The sequence below is a fragment of the Platalea leucorodia genome, assembly GCF_965183815.1.
Source record: "Platalea leucorodia genome assembly, chromosome: 5".
NCBI classification, from domain to species: Eukaryota; Metazoa; Chordata; class Aves; order Pelecaniformes; family Threskiornithidae; genus Platalea; species Platalea leucorodia.
Window position 1 is genome coordinate 15,621,448 of NC_138827.1, and position 22,042 is coordinate 15,643,489.

General features: G+C 60.0%; 1 protein-coding gene across 7 annotated transcripts in view; it reads left to right on the forward strand.

Annotated features, from left to right (window-relative positions):
* The first annotated feature begins 1,825 nt into the window (after positions 1-1,825).
* MPRIP (myosin phosphatase Rho interacting protein) overlaps positions 1,826-22,042 on the forward strand; it is an 88,107-nt gene continuing 67,890 nt past the window's right edge. For all 7 annotated transcript variants that reach the window (XM_082314363.1, XM_082314362.1, XM_082314361.1 and 4 more), the window contains exons 1-3: positions 1,826-2,109; positions 13,209-13,286; positions 15,436-15,501. In XM_082314363.1, the coding sequence (XP_082170489.1) occupies positions 1,990-2,109; positions 13,209-13,286; positions 15,436-15,501 (264 nt within the window). In that variant the 5' untranslated portion in view covers positions 1,826-1,989. The remainder of the gene's footprint in view (positions 2,110-13,208; positions 13,287-15,435; positions 15,502-22,042) is intronic.

Consider the following 22,042-nt stretch of genomic DNA (forward strand, 5'->3'; position numbering starts at 1 on the left):
TTTACTCAAGGATGACAGTGCGGAGCCGGCGTGGCGAGGCTGCCGAGGCCGGGCCCCACATCAAACAGCGGGGCAGCGCCGGGTGCAAGGGGACCATGCCACTGCCTCTTCTCCAACGGGTTTTTCCTGGTTCCAACCAACCTGGGAAGGTCCGCGCGGCTGTTCCTAATAGCAGGGCCCCATCCCATGCCAGCGGGGGATATTGGGGTGAGCAGGAGACGCTGTGTGCCACTGTGGTGTCCGAGCACGGCGGGACGTGCCGGACTGGGGTGCATTTTGGAGGTGCAGCTTGGCACGCTCGCACTGTCCCCCTGCTCCGGGGCTGGCGTTCCTACCTCTCTCCTGCTCCAGTGATGCTCCACAGGCGCTGAGGTCCCTGCTCTGGCCCTTGTCTGGCTGATGTTCAGAATTAGGGCTGGGAGAGTAAAACCAGACCCGACACGTGCCCATGGGTCCGTCCCACAGCCACCCCCAGGGGCAGAGCTGGGAGGCCAAACCCACGCCCTCGTGCCGAATCCTTATCACCTGGTCGGGCGTATTTACCTGCCGTGCTGCTGGTTTCCACTGGATAAAAATGTGCTGGACAAACAGGAGTTCCCTGCCGGCCCCGGGGCAGTGGCACCGTGGGGGACGTGGCTGAGGCAGGACGTGCCCCCGTGTCCCTGCTTTGTCCCTGGTGGGTCCCCAGTGCCCAACGTCGCAGAGCTGCAGGAGGGGCGCAAGGCCGCATTGCCCCCCACCGAATTCAAGTGTCCAAGCGGATGATGAACCCCCCATGCGCCCACCCATGCCAGGACTGGGACTGTGCCCAAGGTTGGGGACGGGGTCAGGGTTAATGGGGGCAGTGCCTCTGCTGCAGGGGTTTGGCACCCTCGGTGGGGTGCGTGCCACCCGTGGGGCCACGGCTCAAGCGCAGGGGCAGCAGTGTGAGCTGGCCGCGGGGGGGCTGCACCCCGGGGCACCCCTCTGCTCGGGGGTGGCTGTGGGGGTGCAAACCCCGCACGTCGCACTGCGTGTCCCCGCTGCCGGGCTGTGCACGGGGCTGGGCAGTGGGGGGGTCACTGCGCTCGACGGGGGAGCTGTGCACGGGGAGGGCCGTGCACGACGGGGGGCGGCCGTGCGTGGGGGGGGTGTCAGTGCAAGGGGGTGGGGGGGCTGCGCACGGGGGGGGGGGGGTCAGTGCACGGTGAAAGGGGGTTCTGTGCACGGTGAGGGGGGGCCGTGCAGGGCAAGGCAGAGTGCGGGGGGCCCCACGCAACGCCTCCCGCCGGGGCCACGCCGGGCCGAGCCCAGCCGAGCCGAGCCGAGCCGAGCCGAGCCGAGCCGAGCCGAGCCGAGCCCAGCCGAGCCGAGCCCGCCCCCAGCTGTCAGCGCCCCGTCCCTCCCCCACGGCCCAGGGGGGCCGAGGCGGCCCCGCCGCGCCCTCCCCTCTCCTTGCATCCCATTGGCCAGAGAGGCCTTTTGTTAGCGGCGGATGCCCGCCTCTATTGGCAGGCGGGGACGTCCGTCCGCGCTGCGGCCCCCGCCCCCTTTTCCGCCTGGCTCCGCGGCGCTGGAAACTTTGCGGGCAGCGCAGTCGGCAGCGGCGGCCGCAGCCCCGAGCACCCGCCGCCGCACCGGAGCCGCACCGGAGCCAGCGGGGCCCCGCGCCGCGCCGCGCCGCGCCGCGCCGCGCCGCCGGGCACCGCCCAGCCCAGCCCCGCAGGGCGGGGGCACCGCGGCCCTTGCGGGCCTCTCCGCGCCGCCCGGCCATGCGCGCCCGCTGAGCCGCAGCGGAGGCGGCCGCCTTGCAGTTTGCTCCCGTCCCCGGCTTTAATTTTATCTATTTATTGGGCTTTTTAGTGCTTTTTTTCTTCTTTTTTTGACGCTGCCCGCCGCGCTCGGGAGGCGCCAGGCGGAGGCCGCGGCCCGCGGGGCGGCGATGGGCGCGGCGGCGGGCGGGCGCTCCGCGGGGCGCTGAGCGGGCGCGCAGCGGGCGCGGGTCGCGCCATGGCCGCCAAGGACAACCCCTGCAGGAAGTTCCAGGCCAACATCTTCAACAAGAGCAAGTGCCAGAACTGCTTCAAGCCCCGCGAGTCCCACCTGCTCAACGACGAGGACCTCAACCAGGTGGGATCTTTCCCCCAAAACCCACTGTTTTCCCTCCAAAATCCGCTCCGGGGCCCCGCCCCCTGCCCGCCCCCACGCGTCTGGGTGCCCTGGGTCCCCGTGGGGTGCCTGCTGGCCCCGTGGGTCGCCCGGCGTCCCGTGGGGGGTGTAGAGCCCCGTGGGTGCCTGATGGCCCCAGGGGTGCCTCGGGGCCCACTGGGTAGCTTAGGGTCCCACGGGTGGCCCGGTGGATAGCCCAGGATCCTATGGATAGCATAGGGTCCCATGGATGTCCTAGGGTGCCACAGCTAGCACAAGGTCCCATGGGTGCCTGCTGGCCCCATGGTTAGCACGGGTTCCCCTGGGATCTCCATGCCGTGCCCGCTGGGCACACAGATACCGTAGGACGCTGTGGGTGCTTGCCGCTCCTATGGGTAGCGCGGGCTGTCAGGGGTGGTGTGGGGTCCCGTGGGGTGCCTGCTGACCCCACGGGTAGCACAGGGACCCACAGGTATCCATGAATCCCATGGGGTGTTGAGGAGCCCCACGGGTGCTCTCTGGCCCCGTAGGGTGTCCAGCGGTCCCACGGGGTGCCCGCTGACCCCGCAGGTACCCGGGTGTCCCGCGGGGCACCCAGCATCCCCACAGTGCCCACTGGTCCCTTAGGCCCAGGCCCACCCCGGTGCCTCCTCCTGTGGGGCCTCACCCCTCTCCTGAGGCCGTTTGGGGACCGGCACCTGCTCTCGGGGTGATCCCAGCCCCTCTTGGGGTGCGTGGCAGCAGGTGGGGGTATCCTGGGGGCTCCATTGGAAGATCCCAAAAGTCCTGGGAAAAACTTGGCTGCAAACAAAACGTCCCCTCCCAGACGTGCCGGGCACGGCCCACCCCACCCTGTAGCCCCCCGCTTTCCCGGTGGGACGGGAAGGAGACCCCTGCCCTTTCCCAGTGAGGGCCCTGCGCGGGCAGGCTGGGGGGCTGCCAGGGCTGGGCCTTCCTCCTCCTCCTCTTCCTCCCAGGCCTGATGCAGGCCCGGAGGCCTGCGCACCCGCGACGGGGGGCACTTGGGGCCCGGGGGCCCGTCCGCGGTGTCGGGGTGCGGGGAGCAGGGCCGCCCTCCCTCCTCCCACACCTTTCTGGGCCGGGGCTGACATCCCCGCTCCCGATCCTATTATGGCAATGAGATCAGACATATTGCTGCGCTCGCTGGGGGGGCGGGGAGGGGGGGGCATAATGAAATCTGAGGGCTAATATGGAAAAAATGTAACTGGAAAAAATGCCGTGGTGTGTGCGGGAAGGGGCGGGCGGCGGGGAGCGTCGCGGCCGTGCCCAGACAAAGGAGCCGTCCCGGAGGGGGCTTGGGAAGAGCCCCCTGCTCCCGGCCGGCCCCTTCCCGCTGCCCTGCCTGGGGTTTTGCTGCCTTCTGGGTGCAATGCTTTTTTATTTTTACTGGGGGGGGTTCAAAGCGTTGCACGCAGGCCTCCATAGTTCCTGCCCGCCCCAGCCACGGGGGGCCCGTCGCTCTCCCTAGGGACCCAGGGCCCAGAGCTGTGTTTTGGGCAGCCCCTCGTTTGCTTTGTTCCCGCTTGGGGTGGCGGGTGGCCCCGGGGGACTGCCACCACGGCCGGCTCCCGTGGGGTCAGGGTCGGCCCTGTGGTCGGATCCAGGCCCCGCGCAGGGGCTCCGGTTGGGAAAACAGCGCAATCCTGCTCAGCTTCTCCCTTGCAGCTGGGGTGAAGTAATCCCGCTTCACAGATAAGATGGTGGCTCTGGTAGCGTGTGATGTATGCACGCACCCTCCCGCCCCACCGCGCAGCCCCCCATGCCGACAAGCCCCCGGCCGCGGCTGGCCCAGTGCTTCCCCACCACCCTGCCTGCCTCCCCTCTGAATTTGTGCCCCTTGGAGGAGGAGGAGGTTCCGCGCTGCAGTGAGGAGCCTGGCTGGATGTGGGGGTGTGCTTGCTCCGAAGCACACCCAGGAGTAACGGTTCATTTAACAGCTCTGAATTTTTTTGCCTTTCTAATTTTTTTTTAAGTTTGGTTTGGGTAGGGGGGATCTCATGCCACAGTGTGGGGGCTCCATGCTCAGTGTGTCCCGCTCACCCCATGGACAGGGACCGTGTTGGTGATTACCTAGAGTCAGGCTAGAAAAGTCCTTTTGAGTCATCTGACCTTTCTACTTGGCTTGCAGGAAAGGTGAAGGTCCTTCACACTTACGCACTCGTGTCTTTTTTGGATTTTTATTATATAAAAATACCTGTGTGGCTGTTAGGAACTGCCCCTCCTGCTTCCCGGGGTGCGCCAGGGTGCTGGAGCTGCTTGGGTCAGAGACTGGTGCACGTTTACAAAGTGTCACAGTTATTTAGTGGTAGTAGTGGATTCCCGTTGTACTTGGGAACCGAATTAGGAACGGGACTGGGAGGGGGCAATCCAGCCCCAAACTTCAGGATTAATGAGCTGGAGCTCTCTAATAATAATCAGACTTAGCGCTTCCAACTTCAAAGGGCTGCGTGGACGCTAAGTCCCTAATCCTGGGAGCGCTGCGTTCACGAGTTGTTTTTGTGCGTGGCTGTGCTGCCCGCCGGGGGTCGGTGTGACGTGGGGCAGCTACGTGTGGTCCCACCACCCATTGGAGCCCTGGCTGTTGTCCCCTGGGGCTGCAGGCGGGAGCTGATGTGCTCTTGACCCCCCACAACCTGCATTTGACCTTCTGGGGTGCCCGCATAGCGTGGGAAAAACTGGGTCAGTCACCTCGTCTGCTCCCCCTTTGGCAAGATTTGTTGCTGTGGGTCTGCCCTGATGAACCCAAGCCCTGGTGTGGGTGCTCAGAGACCTGCGGTCCTGTGCCGTGGCAGGATCTGGCCCGTGGTCCCTGGCAGACGCGATGCTGTTGATGGCTCTGTCCTGGCTGCTGTACGCCCCTGTCGCCAGCTCCCCTGGCGCTGCCCCTTTCCTGGCAAGGGAGAAATTCCCTTTTCGTGGGAATTCCCTCTTTCCTGGCAAGGCGTGCCTGTGCCGGCACAGCACGGTCCCCTTTAACCTCCTGCAAACCTCGTGTGGAGGTCGGCTTCCCAGAGCCTGCCTCAGGATGATGGTGGGTTCCCGGGGACCCTCTTCCATCTCCAGGACAAAGCCGACCCGGCCAGTGGGACCCTCTTCCCAAGGAAGCCACCCAGGGCTCTGCAGGGCTGTGGGGGTGTCCCTTTGGGGTCCCTGCTGTCCACGCCGGCTGGCCCAGTCTGAGCTGTGCCTGTGCACGCATGCCTTTGGCTTGTAAGGAAGATGAAGCCCCCCACGACAGGAACAGGCTGGGAATTAACCTCAAAATTACGCTTGGCCTGAATTGGAAGAAAAGCAGAGTGTAAAGCAGTTGCTTTTAATTTTCTCCATGCGTGTGCTCTCTCGGGGCATGGGGACTGGCACAGATAGAGGAATTTGAGGATGTCTTTCCAGCTACCAGTGCCTTTTTTTTTTCTTTTTTTTTTTTTTTTTTGAGACAGTGGCATGGATGCCCAGAGGACCACCCAGTTAGAAAATGGAGCTCACAGATTTTTCCCAGTGCCTCCTCCTGCCCTGGCCTATGAAACCCTTGCCCGGTGGCGGGGGGGGGGTGTGGTTATTTCCATCTCTTCTCCTTTGGACATTATCACTTTCCTACTGTTCTGGATGCCGAACAGCTGGCTGCAAGCAGCCCCAAGGCCAGAGAGTGTCAGCGCTGCGTTGCAGGCTTGGATTTGCTCTGGGGCATTGCATTGATGGGGCTGCGATGCCCTGGGCCGGGGTCTTGTCCTGGCTCTGTGCATTGTCCAAAGGGCAGCAGGGTGAGGGATCATGTCCCGGGAACGCTTTTGCTTCCACCCCCTGCTCCTCGGGGAAGGAACAACCCCCTCTTTCCTGGAAAGCAGCCCCCGCGCTTGCATTCCCTGCTCCCGGCTGCTTGTATCATGCTGCAAAAATCTGCCTGTACTTGACTAATTATTAGGACCGAATAGGGGGAGATTCTCTGCAAATGTCAAACCCGCCTCTGTCGGTGGCCGCAGTGGGCAGGGGCTGGGGGGGGCACAGCCAGAGGAGCTGGGGTGGGCAGAGTCGTGGTTGGCTGTCCCCCATGGTCAGCATCCCACCCTTGGAGAGTGGCGTGAGGGCAGCGGGTGCTCGGGAGGGATGACAGGTTGGGTGCTGGGGTCGGCTTTGGGTGCACTTAACCCTCCGTGTGGCCCAAGGGAAGGGTCACGGTGGTGCCTTTGGGTGCCAGAGGACCATTCCTTTTGCACACTTATTTGCTGCTGTTTTTTTGCATGGCGCCATACGTTATCTGCTCTGGCACCCGAGGAAGTGATAAATCCCCTCTCCAGCACTCTGGAGAGATGTTGCGGCTTCTCCCAGGCGCTGAGGAAGCCCTGATGTGGGAGGCGGTTAGATACGCCTGCTCGCTGTGGGACACGCTGGGCTTTGGGGCTGCTCGGGGAGGGGGAGCTGGGATTGCAAAGCCAGTTCCTTCCCACTTCCATTTTGCTGCTGCTTGACAAATTGCCCGTGTACTCCGCAGCCTGCCTCTTCCAGCTCTTGCTCCGACTGCCCAAGCCGATGGCAGTGCTCGGACCCGAGTGCAGCCCTGGGGCCAGGGCCAGGGTATTTGCAGAAGGAGACCGGCTGTTTGCACGAAGGGTGAATTCAACCTTTCCCCTTCCTGTTCCTCCGGTCGGTCAGTCACTCCCGCTGCCCACGCAGCAAATTGCCCGGACAGCTCCTTTGTTTGGGGTTTGCCGGTGGCTGGGTCAGGGCTGCCGGTGTGCCGGGAGGGCTGTGCCGCGCGTGGTGCCCGCCAGCCGCCCCACGGCAGCGGTGCCTCGTGCTCCTCACACCCCAGGTCCAGTCTGTCTGGTCTGGTTTGGCCTCTTCCTGCATGGTGAGATGTGTTGGTGGTGAAAGCCTGGCCTGGGCGATTTGCAGCTTCGGCAGCAGCCCGCTCATGCCCACACCCGTGCTGCACAATGTGTTTATGCAGGAGAGCAGGAGGTGGATGGAAAGGGGACTGTCGCCACGCGTCCAGGGCTGCCCCCAGGAGCAGCCTGGGTCTTGGGCTGGAGAAAGCTGAGCTTGGACTGAACCCGGGGGCAGCAAGCAGCCACCTGGACGCAGAGCTGGGGGTTGGAGAGTGCTTTCATGCTGGGAGCAGTTGTGGACGCCCACTGGCAGCACAGCAGCCTCCCACGCTGGGGTTTGGCCCCGCTCCGCTGCCCGTCACCAAGTGACATACAGCAGAGGGGAAATACTGTACGAGCAGGGAAGCCGAGATGTAAGCAGCTTAACCGCCGAGGCTGGGCTATGTCCCCGGCCCTTGGGATTGCCGCCGGAGCGTGGGTTTGCACAGTGGTGTTTGCAGAGCCTCCCGCCGGCTGGGGTCGCGGATCTCCAGTGGTCCATGTGGCATCCTGCTGGGAGCATGCAAAATGTTAAGCGATGCCTGTCTCTCAGTTCCTAGAAGCCATGCTGTGGACAGGAAAGCCTGCTTGGGTATCACATCCCATTCCCGCCTCAAACACCATCTCACCTTCCCCATTCCTGCCGGGTGACGGCTGCTCCGACTCACACATGAGCAATGTTCTTTTGGGCTCCAAGGTGTGCAAAACCGAGAGCAGAGCAGAGCTGAAACTGCCCAGATTTCCTCTTTTGAGGTTGCAACCACAGCATTTGTGGTGACTTTCACCTTGAGCTGTTCCAGAAACTGGTCCCTCCCTCCAGGGAGCTCTGAGCGGTTTGGGAGTTGGTGCACAGGGAACGGTGACCTTGCTGTCTCTGCTCTGGGACCATGGTCTCCTGTGGGTCCAGCTGAGAGCTATGACCCTGTTACTGAGTACCCAGAGATGCATGCAGGGAGCAGCAGGCGCTGTTCTTGCTGCTTTCAGAGAGGCCCCTTTGGTGAATAATGGGATCAAACCATAAAGGTGTTGGGATGGGAGTTACTGTGGGTTCACCCGCAGCCTGGGTCAGGCTGGGGCTGTTGTTTTTCAGGAGGGCTGCTGGAAGCCCCGGCACAGCTTCCCAGATGTGCAGGGCTCTCTGCATGCAGCATTGGAGGCAAAGGCTAAAGCTCTGCTGCAACGGTCCATTTTTTTTTCCCCTTCCCGCTCAGTTGCCAAGCCTGAACAAAACAAGCCCTGCCTCCACCCGAGACAGGCTGATTACGTCTGCCGGCAGCCTAAACAGATTATCCCTCCCGCCACGCGCTCGGAGCCAGGAGTGTCTCCCAGCAATGGATTCGGACTTCCCTCGAGCACGTTGGGGTGGGTGGGGACTGGCTGCAGGGGCATCCCCAGCCTGCCTGGGCATCCCAGCACCCCAATGGTGATGTGGTTGCTCTGCCACGGGGCTGAGTCCAGACCCTAAGAGGAGATGTGGGTGTCAGCAAGCTCTCCTGTTCCACCTTGTGCAATGAGCTTCTGCGGGCACCGCGTGGCCAGTACTGTGTGGCTCTGCTCGGTGCTGCCGGACACCCTGCTTGGCTGGCTGGTTTGCATGGGGGAGGGAAGAGGTGAAGGTACCACTGACAAACACTGCAGGCGTGAAAGCCTGTCCAGCGGGCTCGCTGGTTGGTGTCACAGCCCACCTCTGGCCCTGTGACCTGGTGCTCCATGGGCTGTCAGGCTCCTGTGACCTGTCCTGCCTGCTGGAAGCAGGTGACTGTGCCCTGCAGTCCTGGGGATGTGCAGTGGTTCCTGTATCACCCTGTGCTTTGGAAAGTGCCGAGTGGCTCTGCGCGTCCTTTGAGCTCAGTCCCCCGGCTGCTGGGAATCGTGTTCCCAGTGCTGGTGGAGCTGGTTGGGGTGGGGTGGTTTGTCCGTGCCTGGGCAGCATCAGCGCAGCAGCTTGACAGCTTTGCGTAAACTGAGCTGGGGCCGCTTCCTTCTCCGCTTCCTCCCACCCGCCGTGCTGCCAGCGCCGGCCCTGCCCCTGGATGCGGCGTCCTGCCCCTGGATGCGGCGTCCTGCCCCTGGATGCAGTGCAGGCCGAGGGGACGGATGCAGCGGCTGGGGTAGCGACCCGAGAGGCAGGTGAGGGGCTGTGGAGCACCCATAGCACAGCTCCGCTGGCAGGCCCTGAAGCTAAGCAGGGCCGGGCGGGATGGGATACCTGGGCGTTCCCAGAGGTGTGACAGGAAGCGGAGCGGTGACGCGGGGGCGTTTCTGCCTGAGTCAGCCTCCGCCGGTCCCACGGGACAGGACAGAACCGGGCACTGCGGGGCTCCAGCCCAGCTGCACCTCCCGTGTGGTGGAGCCCGTGGAAGGCACTGTGGCTGTAGCACTTTTTTTGGGTGGCAAGGTGCCTGCAGATCTCTCCCGGGGTGGCGAGGCAGTGGCTTTGGCATCTCCTGGCCAACGTTGCAGCGGGTAGTTGGCTTCATCACTGTGAGCCATGCCTGAGGAACCGGCTCTGCTCTTCCTGCCCACCCTGTGAGTGTCACCCCACCCCACCCCAGACGTGGATGCATCGCACTGCCAGCAGCTGCCCTCCACTCTGCTTTCCACATCCTTTTGTGGCTCACCCTTTGGCCAGGTACCATCTGGATAAAAGCAAAGCTGCCCAGCGCCTGAGCATCCCGTGTGGCTGCTACCTGCACGGAAACTGCCTGGAGCTGCCCTTCGGACATTGCCGGAGCTCACGGGAGGTGGACAAGGTTCTGCGTGGTCAAAGGCATCCTGGGAACCCTGGGCTTGCTCTAACACTGTCCCTTGGTGTGAGATTGGACAGATCTGCTTGGACGGGACAAGTTTTTGCTCTGAGCTCGTACTCAGTGCTGGGCGTTGCATTTTCCTCGTTGCTGAGCTCTCCAGAGGAAACCGAGCTGGTGTGAAGCGACGTGCGGCTCCAGCTCCATCCTGGTGCGGTAACGCTCTGCTGGACCCTGCCTCCCACAGCAGCACTGAGCAGGTTTATTTTAAACCTCACTTCAGCAGTGCCATTCCAATGCAGGTGTGATGGGTTTATTTCAGACACTGTGTGTGCTAATTCATATCCCTTTTATTTAGGCTTGTACCTCTCTGGGCATTTGCTTGGTTTTAGCAGTAGCTTGTTTTGGTTTAGCTTTAAAAAGCACTGCTGCGTGTTCATCTGTTGGTAGGTGGAACCGGGCTGCCCACGCTGGCTGGCTCTAATTCATACCTTTCAGCTATTTTGGTTTCAATATCTGAAATGGGACGCTTCTACCAAAATAAGTATAGCCCCCTGATGGTTTTTTATGACGCTGGTAAAGAAATGACTGTGCTCTATGTTAAGGGCATGTATTTCAGGTGCTCGGTGCTTTATATATGGTCAGTTGAGCCAAAATTGAGTGGTTGAGGGCAAAAAAAAAAAAAGTCTGCTGAGGGGTGCGAGCCAGACTGAGGTAGGGCAGGGTTTCACGCCTGTAGTACTGAGTTAAGGCTGCTCGCTGCTGACCCTGGTGATGGTGTCCCCTGTTTGGGTTTCGCAGTTACTTCATCCCTGGTGTGGCACTTGGACTTGCCCGCTGCCTGTCACACTGGGGGCTGTGTGGGGCTGGACGCTGCTGGGGTGCAGCGGGGTGCTCGGGGCCGTGTGGGACAGTCCTGCTGGGAGGGCTGCAGTGCTGTGTTTCATGTCGGGGAGAGATTTTGTTCGTGGAGCCTTGCTGAGTTGAGCGCTTGGCTGTGCTCAGGGACTTTGCTGGGGCACGGAGAGGAAAATCGGGGGATGGAGGAGGGCTGAGCCCTGCGAGCAGCTCGGCTGCCCATAGCATCGCTGCAGAGGGCTCCTCGGGGTGCTGCCTTGGCGTGGCAGTGCCAAGCGTTGGGGACGCTGCGTCCTGCCTTTGCTGTCATTCTCTTCCTTGTTCTGGGTGGTGGAGGCTACTTGCAATATCTTCTTAAGCACCGGAGCCGGTTGCTCAGGGCTCACCGCGAATGCCTCTCATGGGAGTTTGGGGACCCCCCTTTCCTGCCGCAGTGACCAGTTGAAGGCACTTTCTGGCTCTCTGGTGGGTCATCTTTAGTTATTTATTTGCAGTTTTGCCCTCCCCCCCCCCCAAACAGAAGAGAAATTTGAGAAAGGTGGTCGCAAGCGGCCCTGCCTGTCCCAGACCACACGGGTGGACACGGCCACATCCTGGCACGGCAGGGAGTGGTGGGAGCGCCTGCTCCAAAGTCCTCCCCTGGCGTGGGCAGGGATGCGTCACGGGTGCTTTTGGGTGGGGGCGCGGGGCGGGCTGCCGGCGGGGTGCGCCGGGGGAGTGGCGGAGCATGGCTCACCCTGCCGGGCGCTGGCAGCGTGGGCGGCACGGGGCCGGGCGCAGAGCGGGTGCCGTGCCGGCTGGGGGGCAGCATGGGGGCCACGGGCGAGCAGGGTGCCAGCACCCAGGTGAGCAGGACGGGGGTGGCAGAGGGGCGTGAGGGGCCACGGTGCCGGCAGGGTGCCCTTCTGTGCCAGCAAGGCCCCCGCTGTGGGTGAGGCTCATGCTGGTTGTGGGAACAGGTGGGTGCAAGGGTGCCCTGGGCCCCCAGCAGGGAGGGCAGCGACTCCCCAAAAGCGGATCCCACTGCCGGTACTCCACTTTCATTGTTTTTAATCCCCTTTAAAGAGAGGGGGAAGGAAAGAAGGTCTTCTCAAATCATGTTTTCCCAGCTGCTGGGAGAGCAACACCTAGAGCTGATATGTCACATTGTGGGGGGAGGATAAGAGATTTTGTTATTTCTTTTCATTTTATAAACAGTAAAAGGGCTCCTCCGGCTTGTTTCCAGTTTGCTTACTCAGTGCTTCATGCATTTGACAGTTTTTGGTGCATAGGCAGTTTCTTCTATTGTTTGCAGGGATTTTTCCAGAGGGGAAACTTTTTTTTTAACATTACAAAACCACAGAAACTGGCAGGAGGAATCTAGGGGAGGTACCGAATTGGAAACAGTTTTAAACTTTAAGGAAAAAAGAAAAAAAGAAAAAAGAAAAGAACGAAAGCAATAAGATTAACCAAATAATTTCGAGAGGAGCTGGGAACGTGTGTCCTTGTTGCTGTGGGGCCGGGCCAGGCTGGGGCTGGGCGTGCGTGGATGTTTCGTGGTGGAAAGCAGCGTCCTTGGACCCAGGGGCTCCTGAAGCTGGATCTGCTCTGGTTTCCTCCCTCCTGGCCTATCCTGATACCTCCGCAGAGCCACCTTGCCGGTGTGGCAATGCCTTGCCACTCTTGCACCAGGATTTGGCCCCAGCCCTTGCCAGGAATGGGGTTGGCTAATAGTTTGCAGCTTGACAGGCAGCAGGAGTGGTGCCCATAGGACTTTGTGGGGGAGGACGTGCCCGCTGCCCATCCCCATCCCACCGCTTGCCACGGCATTGGTCTGCTTCGCACCAGCCACTTCTGCGCCCAAACCACTGGTGGAAAGAGCCTGGATATTTTTTTTTTTCCACTGATAAACAGCAGTGCTGTAAGGCATTTCTTTCCGGGTATTCTTTCCCTTTCTCTTCCCGTCTGGCTGAATGAGCTGTTTTCCCTCTGCCTGGCTCTGACCTTCCTGCATGCTCAGCCGTGGGCTGCTGGAAGCCGCTGGCGGGGAGGAGTGGGCTGGCAGGGGCCACCCCTGCGGGGAAACGGGTGTTGGATGTGCACGGCACGGGAAGCGGCTGTGAGCTGGAGAGCTGCCAGCACTGGGTAGTTTTTCCTCTCTTAATTAACAAAAGGAAAACATCGAGCTCTCCTTTGGAGTATGTTTTTGCTTTGGAGTAGAGGCACACTGCCGATGGTGAGGGGAAGAGCTGTCAGTGAGGATGGGCTCTGCAGCTTGGCAGTAGTCGGGAGGTTGGTGCTCTCGGCGTGATGCCATGCAGAAGCAGCTCAGTTTGGTGTTTGTGGCTGGGGTTTTACCTCCTCCCGAGTCCTCATCTCAGTCCCGTTTGCACACAGTGTATATAACACCACGGGTTGCCATCAAGCATCGTGTTCCCTGCACTGGCAGGGCTGAGTTTGCCTGTGTGCAGGAGCCTGAACTCATGCAGCTGCCTTCATGCAGGGGGCTGGTGCAGTTTCCCATGGTCCCCGCACCATTGATGCACCACATTGCTGGTCCATGGCGAGCCAGTTTCCTCTGTGCCTGATGTGTTTCTCTGCTGTTTCTTTGCAGGCCAAACCTATTTATGGTGGCTGGCTGCTGCTGGCCCCGGAAGGAACGGACTTTGACAACCCTGTGCATCGCTCCCGGGTAAGCAAAGCTGAGACTCCCCCTTCCCATTCCGCAGGGGGGGGTGGCAGGAGGAGTGGTGAGGGCTTGTTCCTGCCTGTGGAGGCAGCTGCGGCCCCAGGAGTGCTGCAGACACCTCCATGCACCCGTACCCTTGTGCAAACCAGGAAGCCAGGAGATGTTTCCTGCAACAGGACTTGAATGTCTTCTCTGGAATGCGAGGTCTCCCATGATGGGCAGCAGGCTGGGGCACTGCAGGTGCTGGTCAGTCTCAGTCCGTGCAGTTTTATTGCTTACTGCTGTTGCTTTTTGGTGCCTTGATGCTGTTCTGGTTGGGCTCTGGTTGGCCTGACACATGCCATGCTGACAGGAAGGCTCTCAGGCCAGTGGGGTGTGGGCTGCGTGGCTCTGAGCCGTGCTGGGACCATCAGCAAGGCACCCAGTTTCCCTTTGGTACTTGGAAACAACTGCTTTATTTTCTGCAGCTCATCATGGGCATGCCCAGAGCCCTGGAGGGAGGCTGCATCCCATCCCCTAATGCAAATACTGCTGTGTCAGGCAAGTCATGCAGCAAGGAAGGGGCTGAGAGGTGATTCCCGTTTGCCATAACCCTGCGGAGCTCTGAAGCTGAGTGTGTTGGCAGCAGAGACCTGCAGACAGAGCGGGGCACACTCAGCTCCTGCCCAAAGGGGTTTGCTCATGCCTTGCAGAAACAGCAGCATCGTGTGGGGGTCAGAGCATCCCCCACTTTCCTGCCCTGGTGGGTGTGAGGCCTGGAAGGACGTGGCCAAGCTGACGTCCTTTCACTGCTGGCTTGTGATGAGGACTCCCAGCCTGTCCTCAAGCTGCTCTTCCAGGGAACTTGCTGCTGAGGCTGCCAGGACAGGGCTGTCTTGTGCGTGGGAGGGATGGCAATGGTCTGTGAACCCTCTGTCACGCAGCCAAAATGCTCTCAGAGCTGCTAGTAATAAAAAAATTTCTCCTGAGTGAACCAGAATTGGGTTCCGAGTTCAGCCTGGGGTATATGGGTCATTATTTGGGGTCACAGCTAGTCGCAGGCTTGCTGGCCCAACATTGTGGGGACATGGGACTCGGGTCCCCCCTGGAGCGGATACTGCCTGCTAAGCTGGGACATGTGGATGTCCACAGGGTCCTTGGTAGTTTTGCTTGTCCCTGAGCACCTTGGACTTTGCCCGAAGGGCTGAGAAAAGTGAGATAAGAATTGCTGCACTGGGGCTATGAATCTAGGACCTTTTTCATTTCAGCCTGCTCAACCAGTTTTTGCTCTTGGCTGAAAACAACTTGGCACACACAAAAAAAAAAGGCAGTTTTGCAGCCAGATCAGTTCTCCAATCTGGTTTGTTGTGCATCTGCAGAAGCAGCAGTGCCAGCACGGTGCCGGGGGAGGCAGGACCGCCTAGGCTGTGCCACCCCCGGAGGTGCAGCCACCGTCCAAATCCAGCTGATGCACTGCTGGAGGACATCTAGCATGACACTGTCACCCTGCAGCACCGGGTGCTGGAATAGACCACGGAGGATGAAGCTGAGGGCTGGGAGCATTTAGTTGGTGGATCCTTCTGGTGTCCTGCAGGACTTGGGTTTCTTGGAGAGCAGTGATGGGGCTTGTGGGCGTCCTTTGGGAGAGGAGGAGGAAAGTCCTGGTTCCAGCCTATAGCTGGAGTCTTTTGTCTCTGGGGTCTGTCTGAATGCAGAGAGCAGTGGGGTGGGGAAGCAACCCCAAAACAGCCTGTTCTTGGGTGCCCACAAAGCCAGGCAGTAAATGAACATTGAGCAATGTGGGCTGCTGCAAGCAGACGTCTGGCAGAGCCCTGCCGCATGGCCTGGCAGGACCTTGCTTTGCAAAGCCCATGGCACCCCAAACAGCTGGGTTTGGGGCATGAGGGGCTGAGCAGAAATACTTCTGGAACATCCTTCATCCTTTAGGAATGGTCCCTGCAGCGTTAGGGTGTCTCCCCTGCTTTTTTGGCAGCTGTGGTCTGGTGCTCAGTGAGACCTGGGCATGTGTCCTGTTGTCCTGAGTCCCCTGCCACAAAGGAGTTTCGGTGCCTTTTCTCTGCCCCGGCTTTGTGGGGTGCAGCTCCGGTGCACCTGGTGAGGCCCAGGTGCTGGTGGGTGCTGCTGTGACCCGCCTTGCTCTCTTTTCTTGCAGAAATGGCAGCGTCGGTTCTTCATCCTCTACGAGCATGGGCTGCTGCGCTACGCCCTCGACGAGATGGTAAGTGCTGCCAGGCGGAGGTGCGTGGCCATGTTCAGGCTGTGGGTATCAGCTGGGGCCGACTCTGCTGCCCTCGGAGGAGCCTCTGGCAATGCTCCTGGTGTGGTGTGGGGAGGTCTCTGCTGAGCTGGTGAAGAGTTTTGCTCTCTGGATTTGACTTATTGCCAGGCTGGGTTTGCGTGGGAGCTTGGTGGACAGTCAGTGGAGGATGATGGGTGTTCAGGAGGCGTGAGGGTCCCACCTGGCTTGGGGTTGATCAGTTGGTGACAGATTCCACACTGGTAGGGTCCCCAGGGTCCCCCCCACTCCTTTCTGCCCGGCCCTGTGCCAGCTGGGGTTTGGCGGCGGTGAATCGCCACGGCAGTGCCTGGGAAGGAGGCTCTCCTAGCGATGCCTGTGGAAAGTAGTTCAGCTGGAACGCCTTCCCACTGCCTGCCTGCCCCGGAGCTGCAGCACGCTGCCGGTGCTGCTGCCCTCGGTAAAACAGAGCGGGGGGATGAAAAGAAGGGAAACCCGTCTGCTGTGAGCTGCGAAGTGGGGCTGATGAACCCTGCAGGGTCAGCCCTGCTGCGACTGCCCAGGGCTGCCAATTTATCCTCCCGGCTACAGCAAGCCTGTGGGAGGGTGCCCAAGGTTGAGTGTGACGGCACGGCACGGTGTAGCATGGCACGGCGGGTGCCTGCATGCTGGGATCCGCCTGGGCAGGAGGCTCACAGAGCCGGGTGCACCGGCATGTGGGGCAGTGTATGTGCAGACATGTGGGGCTGGGACGTGCGGGGACACGCGGGGACCTGCGTCTGTGGTGGGGAGGCTCCCCGCAGGGGTGGCATGCCTTGGTCCTCTGCCGGTGCCTCCTGCGAGGGATGGGGAGGCAAGGCAGCACAGCTAGCATTGCTCGAGTTTCATGCCTTGTTTGTTTGTATTTTTTCTTGGGGTTGATCCAAGTGCCCTAAATAATTTAAATGTCTCGGGTAGGAGCGGTGGAGGCTTTCAATACATTTTTAGTGTCTCAGCAACCTGGCTCTGCACTGGGCTGGTGTTTCATGTCCTACAGCGACAGGAGAATGGTGTGCTGGGGTGGGGAGATGACCTGATCTGAGGAGAGGTAGAAGGATATTGGGAAACATGATTTTTAATGGGTTTTTTATTTTTTTGGCTTTGCATTCTGGAGAGGTTGACCTGCCCCAGGCCCTGTTGCCTCTGGGCAGGAGCAGATGGGCAGTGTCCCAGCCCTGTGCCCTGCTCTCTGGACCTTGTGGCACTGTTCGCCATCCCCTGGCAGCCCTGTGCCACAGGGGACTGTTACCAGAGAGCACACAGAGGATGGTGGAAGCATCCCGTAGTTCTTCAGGCACTTCTTGGGCTTTTTCCCCTTGAGAAGGGTAAAAGTGGGGAAAAAAAACAAACAAACAAACAAAAACCAAACCAAAAAAAAAAAAACACACAAAAAAAAAACAACCCCAAAACCAAACAGATAAATGGAGTGTGCATATGTGCAGCATGAGTTGACCTATGGTGGTCCCAGGCTGGACCCCCTCCTTGGCTGCTGCCGGGTCCCTGCACCCCTCCAGCCGTGCGTGCCGTGTGGCATGGTTCTGACCCAGAAGAGCGCTGCCAGGATGGGGCACCGGGACTCGCTGCCACCGTGGCCCTTCGTGGTGCAATGGGTCCCACAGGAGGGCTCAGTCCGGCCTCACCATGGCCATAGATGGAGGAGATGGTCGCGGCTCACTCCTCCTCATCGGGGTCTGACACATGGTGTAAAAATACCCTCCTGACCTTTCTGCAGAGCACATCACTGCGTGGGATCCACGTTGCTCTTTTCACCGGCTCTGCTAAAGGTGTCCCCTGGCTATAGTTGGGCACAGCCTCCCCGGCCCCTTCTAGCCTATGGCACCGGAGCATCCCCTGCTGTGCTGGCTGGGCTGGGGCAGGAGGAAAAGCCCCCCAGCAGGAGGAAACAGGGATTTTTGTTGCTGCTCAGCCCACGCAGGAGCAGGACCGGGGAGCTGAGGAGGGACAGACAGGGACCATCTTCTTCCACATGTGGGAACATGTCCTGTGGCATGTCCTCCGCTTGACCTTGGGGGAAGCTGTTTTTCTGCCAAACCTCCAGTCCCTGACCCCTCTGCATCAGGCGCCGGCATGGCTCTGCTGGCGGGACCAGGGCCCCCCTCTGGCAGCCCACCATGCCCCTGCACAGTCCTGTCCTTGCTCCGTTCCCTGTGGCAGGGCCGGGCTCGCTCCCTGTGTGCCGGGAGGCTGTGTTTACAGGGGGTCAGGTGACTACCGTACAGCTTTTCTCCTGGTCCCTGGAGGTAACCCATGCCCATTGCAGTGCAGATTTCCACTCCAGCAGGACCCTGATCCCAGTAGCACCAAGCTCACAGCAAGCCGCCTTATGTCAGAACCAAGTGCCCACGCAGGTGTTGGCCCTCAGCCCTTGGCCGGTCTGCATGAGGAGGGGACACCTGCGGGGAGCGGCTGGGTGCAGCATGTTGTCCACATCGGGGCTCAGCTGCAGTGCAGCTTTCCTGCCTGGGCAGGGCCAGTGTGGCTCAGAGGGTGCCGTGGCACCAGTGGGTTTGGGACCCGCTGCCACCATCCCACAGCATCAGGATGTGATACAAGGCTGAGTGATGGGGGTCATTGGAGGGAACTGGTGGCACTCAGGTCGGGCTGACAGGAGGCATGTCCCTGTGGGGGATGTGAGGACCCAGCCCCATGCCCACCACACCTCGGGCATTGCTGGCTGGGGCTGCTGGGGGATACTGGTTTCTCCCCTGAGGTACTTGCCTGCTCCCTGCCTGCAGCTCTCCACCCCTCCGGCTGTGCCCTCTCCTTGCCGTGTCCCCACCATCTCAGCACACCAGGGAGGAGTAATGGGGCCAGGGCCTTGCCCAAGAGGTGCCTCTCCCACACATAGCGGGATGCTGTTTTTTCCATGGGGGATCCTCTTTGCAGTCCATGCAGGGGTGATCTACCCCCAGTGTGCCAGGAGCCGGGTGGGGGTCCCGTAGGGGCCTTGGTGCAGGGGTGGCCTCCGCAGTGTGTTGGGAGCCGGGCAGCAGCTGGCCGGAGACCTCCCAGGCTGTTGCAAGCAGGGATTGAATTGCTCTGCATTGAACTTGTTAGACATTAATTTTGTGGATTTGGCAATTTCTGCTCTTACTAAAAGCAGGAGGGGAGGGAGGGGTGGGCTCAGGAGGGGAGCCCCAGGCTGGCGATGGTGGCGGAGACACTCCTGTGCCTGGCTAGGGAGACTCTGCTCCTCACTCCCAGCGGGTTGGAGAGCAGTGGGGTGTGGAGGGGTGGCTTGAAGCCCAGACATGAGCTGGGGAGACCTCAGAGGGTCCCCAGAGACGGTGCTGTGGTATGCAGAGGCCATGGGACAGGGCAGCCTTGGGCACAGGAGCCTTTTGCTGTGGAGTGGGTCCAGTTTGGTGTTGGATTGGAGCATTTTGGACACAGAAATCCCTTAGCAGAAGGTGGGACAAGTGGACGCCAGCCGCTCTGCTGGCATCCAGCTCCCTCCTGAGACCTGCCCACAGGTGTCCCTGAGCTGATCCTGAGTCTGCGCTCCTGCTTGGCCACCTTCTTTCTGTATGTTCATCCTTCCGTCTGTCCGTCCTTTCTCTGCCATGTTTTCACTCTGAAAACTCAAACCAGTTCTGCACGATGGCTGCGATGTGGAGGACGTGCACGGGCTACGGACCTCCATCCCCTCAGACCCAGGCTGAGCTGCCAGACTTGCTCCCCAGGGTCTCCCTCTTTCATGCTGGGTGCTGTTCCTGCCAGCAGCCCCAGCCTCTTGCTGGCACCCAGAGCCTGCCTGGCCGCTGGGAATGCCAAGCAGAGCGCATCCCCTTCCCCTCCGCAGGGAGCGTGCCAGCGGCTGTTCCCAGCTCTGCCCAGTTCTGGCTAAGCCGAGCCTGCTCAGACGTGCAGAAATTCCTCCTTCCCAGCCGCGGGTGGATGTAGAGGTTGTGCGATTGCTCGGGGTTGCCTTCCCATGCTGAACCATCGCGATTACCCCACAGCGCTGGCTCGCTCCTGCTGTTTGATAAACCTCCATGCTGGGCCAGATGATGTACAGGGGTTGATGTTTCTCTGCAGCAGCTGGAGGATGGCAAAAGCACTCTTACATGGAGTTGAGGGAAGGCAGGAAGGAGGGTGACAGGGAGTCAGGGACCGGCTTGGGGATGAGCTGCTGCGTTGTGAGTGTCTGAGGACGTTTGCCCCCATGTGCTCCCCAGTCCTGTGGCACTTCCTTGGTTTTCCCAAGACATACATTCCCTGATTCCCCATTGCACAGAGTGCAAGACTAAAGCCTGCCAAAAAACCTAAGCCAAGCCAAATGCATTCAGAGACTTGCTTTGGAGGTGGAAGAGTCACCCAATGAGCTTAGACCTTTGCTACTTTAGGATATTTGGAACTAGAGAAGATAAAGTCCTTAGCCTGGAGGGAAACAGCCCTCCCTGGGCTGAGAGGGATTGCGCTCAGTCCCTGGAGGGGATGAGGAGGGACTTGTGCCAGGACGGTGAGCGAAACCTCCCCTGGCTGCTGCCTGCTCGCCAGCTGTGTCCCGGCACGCTCTGTCCAGGGGGAGATGCATGAACTGGTGTTGGCAGCTACACCCTCCTATGTTGTCCCATGCTGTGCAAGGTCTCAGTCCTCCTGGTAGAACACCCTGCGGTCCCCAGCAAAACCACTGGTGCTGCTGCAGTGGGAGAGCAGCCCGGCACCACGGTGCTGGGGCGGTTCGGGAGGTTTTGGTTGAGGTATGGGAGCTGCCACAAAAATAGTGCTGGGGTAAGGGGATGGAGCCAGAGAGTGGCAAGTGCAGAGTATTTGCCTCCTTTTGTTTTGATTGCTGTGATCTATAATTAGCAGCTGAGGTCTCTATAAATAGAGCCCTGCTGCGTGGGAATGTTGTGGAGAGGCAGTGGGTGTGCAGGAGGGGTTTTGCAGGGATGGAGAGCACTGTCCCATCCCTCCCTGGACCTGCGGGTGGGTGGTGGCCTCGGTGCTGCCTGGGGACGGATCCAGCCCCGTGGCTAGAGCGGGTCAGAGAAGAGGGTCTTGGTCTCCAGCCCAGCTTCTTAGTGGCTCATTACATGTCCATGAGACAGGCCTAGTCTCTGTGCCTCAGTTCACTCCTCTGCCACTTCCCTTGGGCTGGGATTTATCCTAGGTTGGCATTTGTGCCAGTGCTTTGCCCCCAGCAAGAGCAGAGGGGCAGCTGCATCCTCCCTGGGGATATTCTCCCATCGCACCAGGTCTCCTTTCAGTGACTGCCTGAGACTATTAATTTGGGTTTTTTTTTCTTTGTGGATATGCTGGTATGAAAGCAGGACAAAATTCAGACTCACCTGGGAGCAGCTCAAACTTGCTGGTGTTGTGGATAACTAACACCAAGGTGAGAGCATCTTTTGGATGGGCTTTCCCAGCTCTTCCGCAGGGGATCAGGAAGAGCATCCCTGGGCATGACGTGTCCTTCTCCCAACAAACTGGTACTGCTCCATGTCTGGTGCCTTCCAGCGTGGTGGGGTGAAGCGTGGGGATGGGCTGTGAGCCCTGCCTCCGCTTTATTTGCTGGAGTGAAGTTGCTTTCTAAAAATGGGGGGGACATAAAGACCTCTGTTTGCGGGGGGGGTCTAAGAGGATGCTTAAACCAGCACTCAGCTGCCTCCATGCTGGAGTTCCCTTGTGCGTATGGGGTTGGGCGGTTCCATCCTCAGCAGCGGCGTTGCAGAGCCCTGCCCAGGCTCGCAGCACAGTAGTCCTGCTCTTAAGTCAGGAACTCAGGCAGAAGGCAGATTGTGATAGCGTTAACCTCGGTGCGATGGAGTGAACATCCCTGCTGCAGCCCGTGATGGCTGGGAGGGAGGTCAGGAGGGAGCTGGGAGCTGATGAAGAGCAAGGCCAGCCCTGCGTCTGGCAATGGTTAGGGGAGCACCGGGACCCCTGGGCTGGGTGTATAAACAGAAGAAGAGAGGCCAGCTCGGAGGTGGGAGGTCTGGCACTGAGCAGGGGGCTGTCAGGTCACATCTGGAGCCCGGCACGGCCCCAGGCCCCGCTCCCGGCTGTGGAAACCTAAGGAATTGATCAATGGGTAAAAAAAGAGATCGGTGTAAGCATCAGTGGCTGCTGGTAGGGGATCAGAGGGAGGGAGGGAGGGATGCCTGCCTGCCAGTGCTGTGATGTGCAGATGCGTGTAATTATTATTTCCTAATCAACCCCCCTCCAAAATTCTCTTTATTTAGAAGAAAGAGGCATTTTAAAACGTCACCGTCAGCAGAGCTGTACCGTGTTAATTTTCATCGTAGTTCCCTCCTTTGTCATCTATATTGTTTTAAGAAGCCAAGAATCTGTGCATGTGTTTTTTTTCCTCCTTTTCAGATCAAAGCAGTTTACTTCAGTCTTGGCACAGAATGGAAATTCATTGGCAGGGATTAAAAACAAACCTTAAACATCCTGGCCTCTCTGTCCTTACTTTTTCCACATGTTTCGCCATTTAAGCATTTCTAAGCTCTCCCTG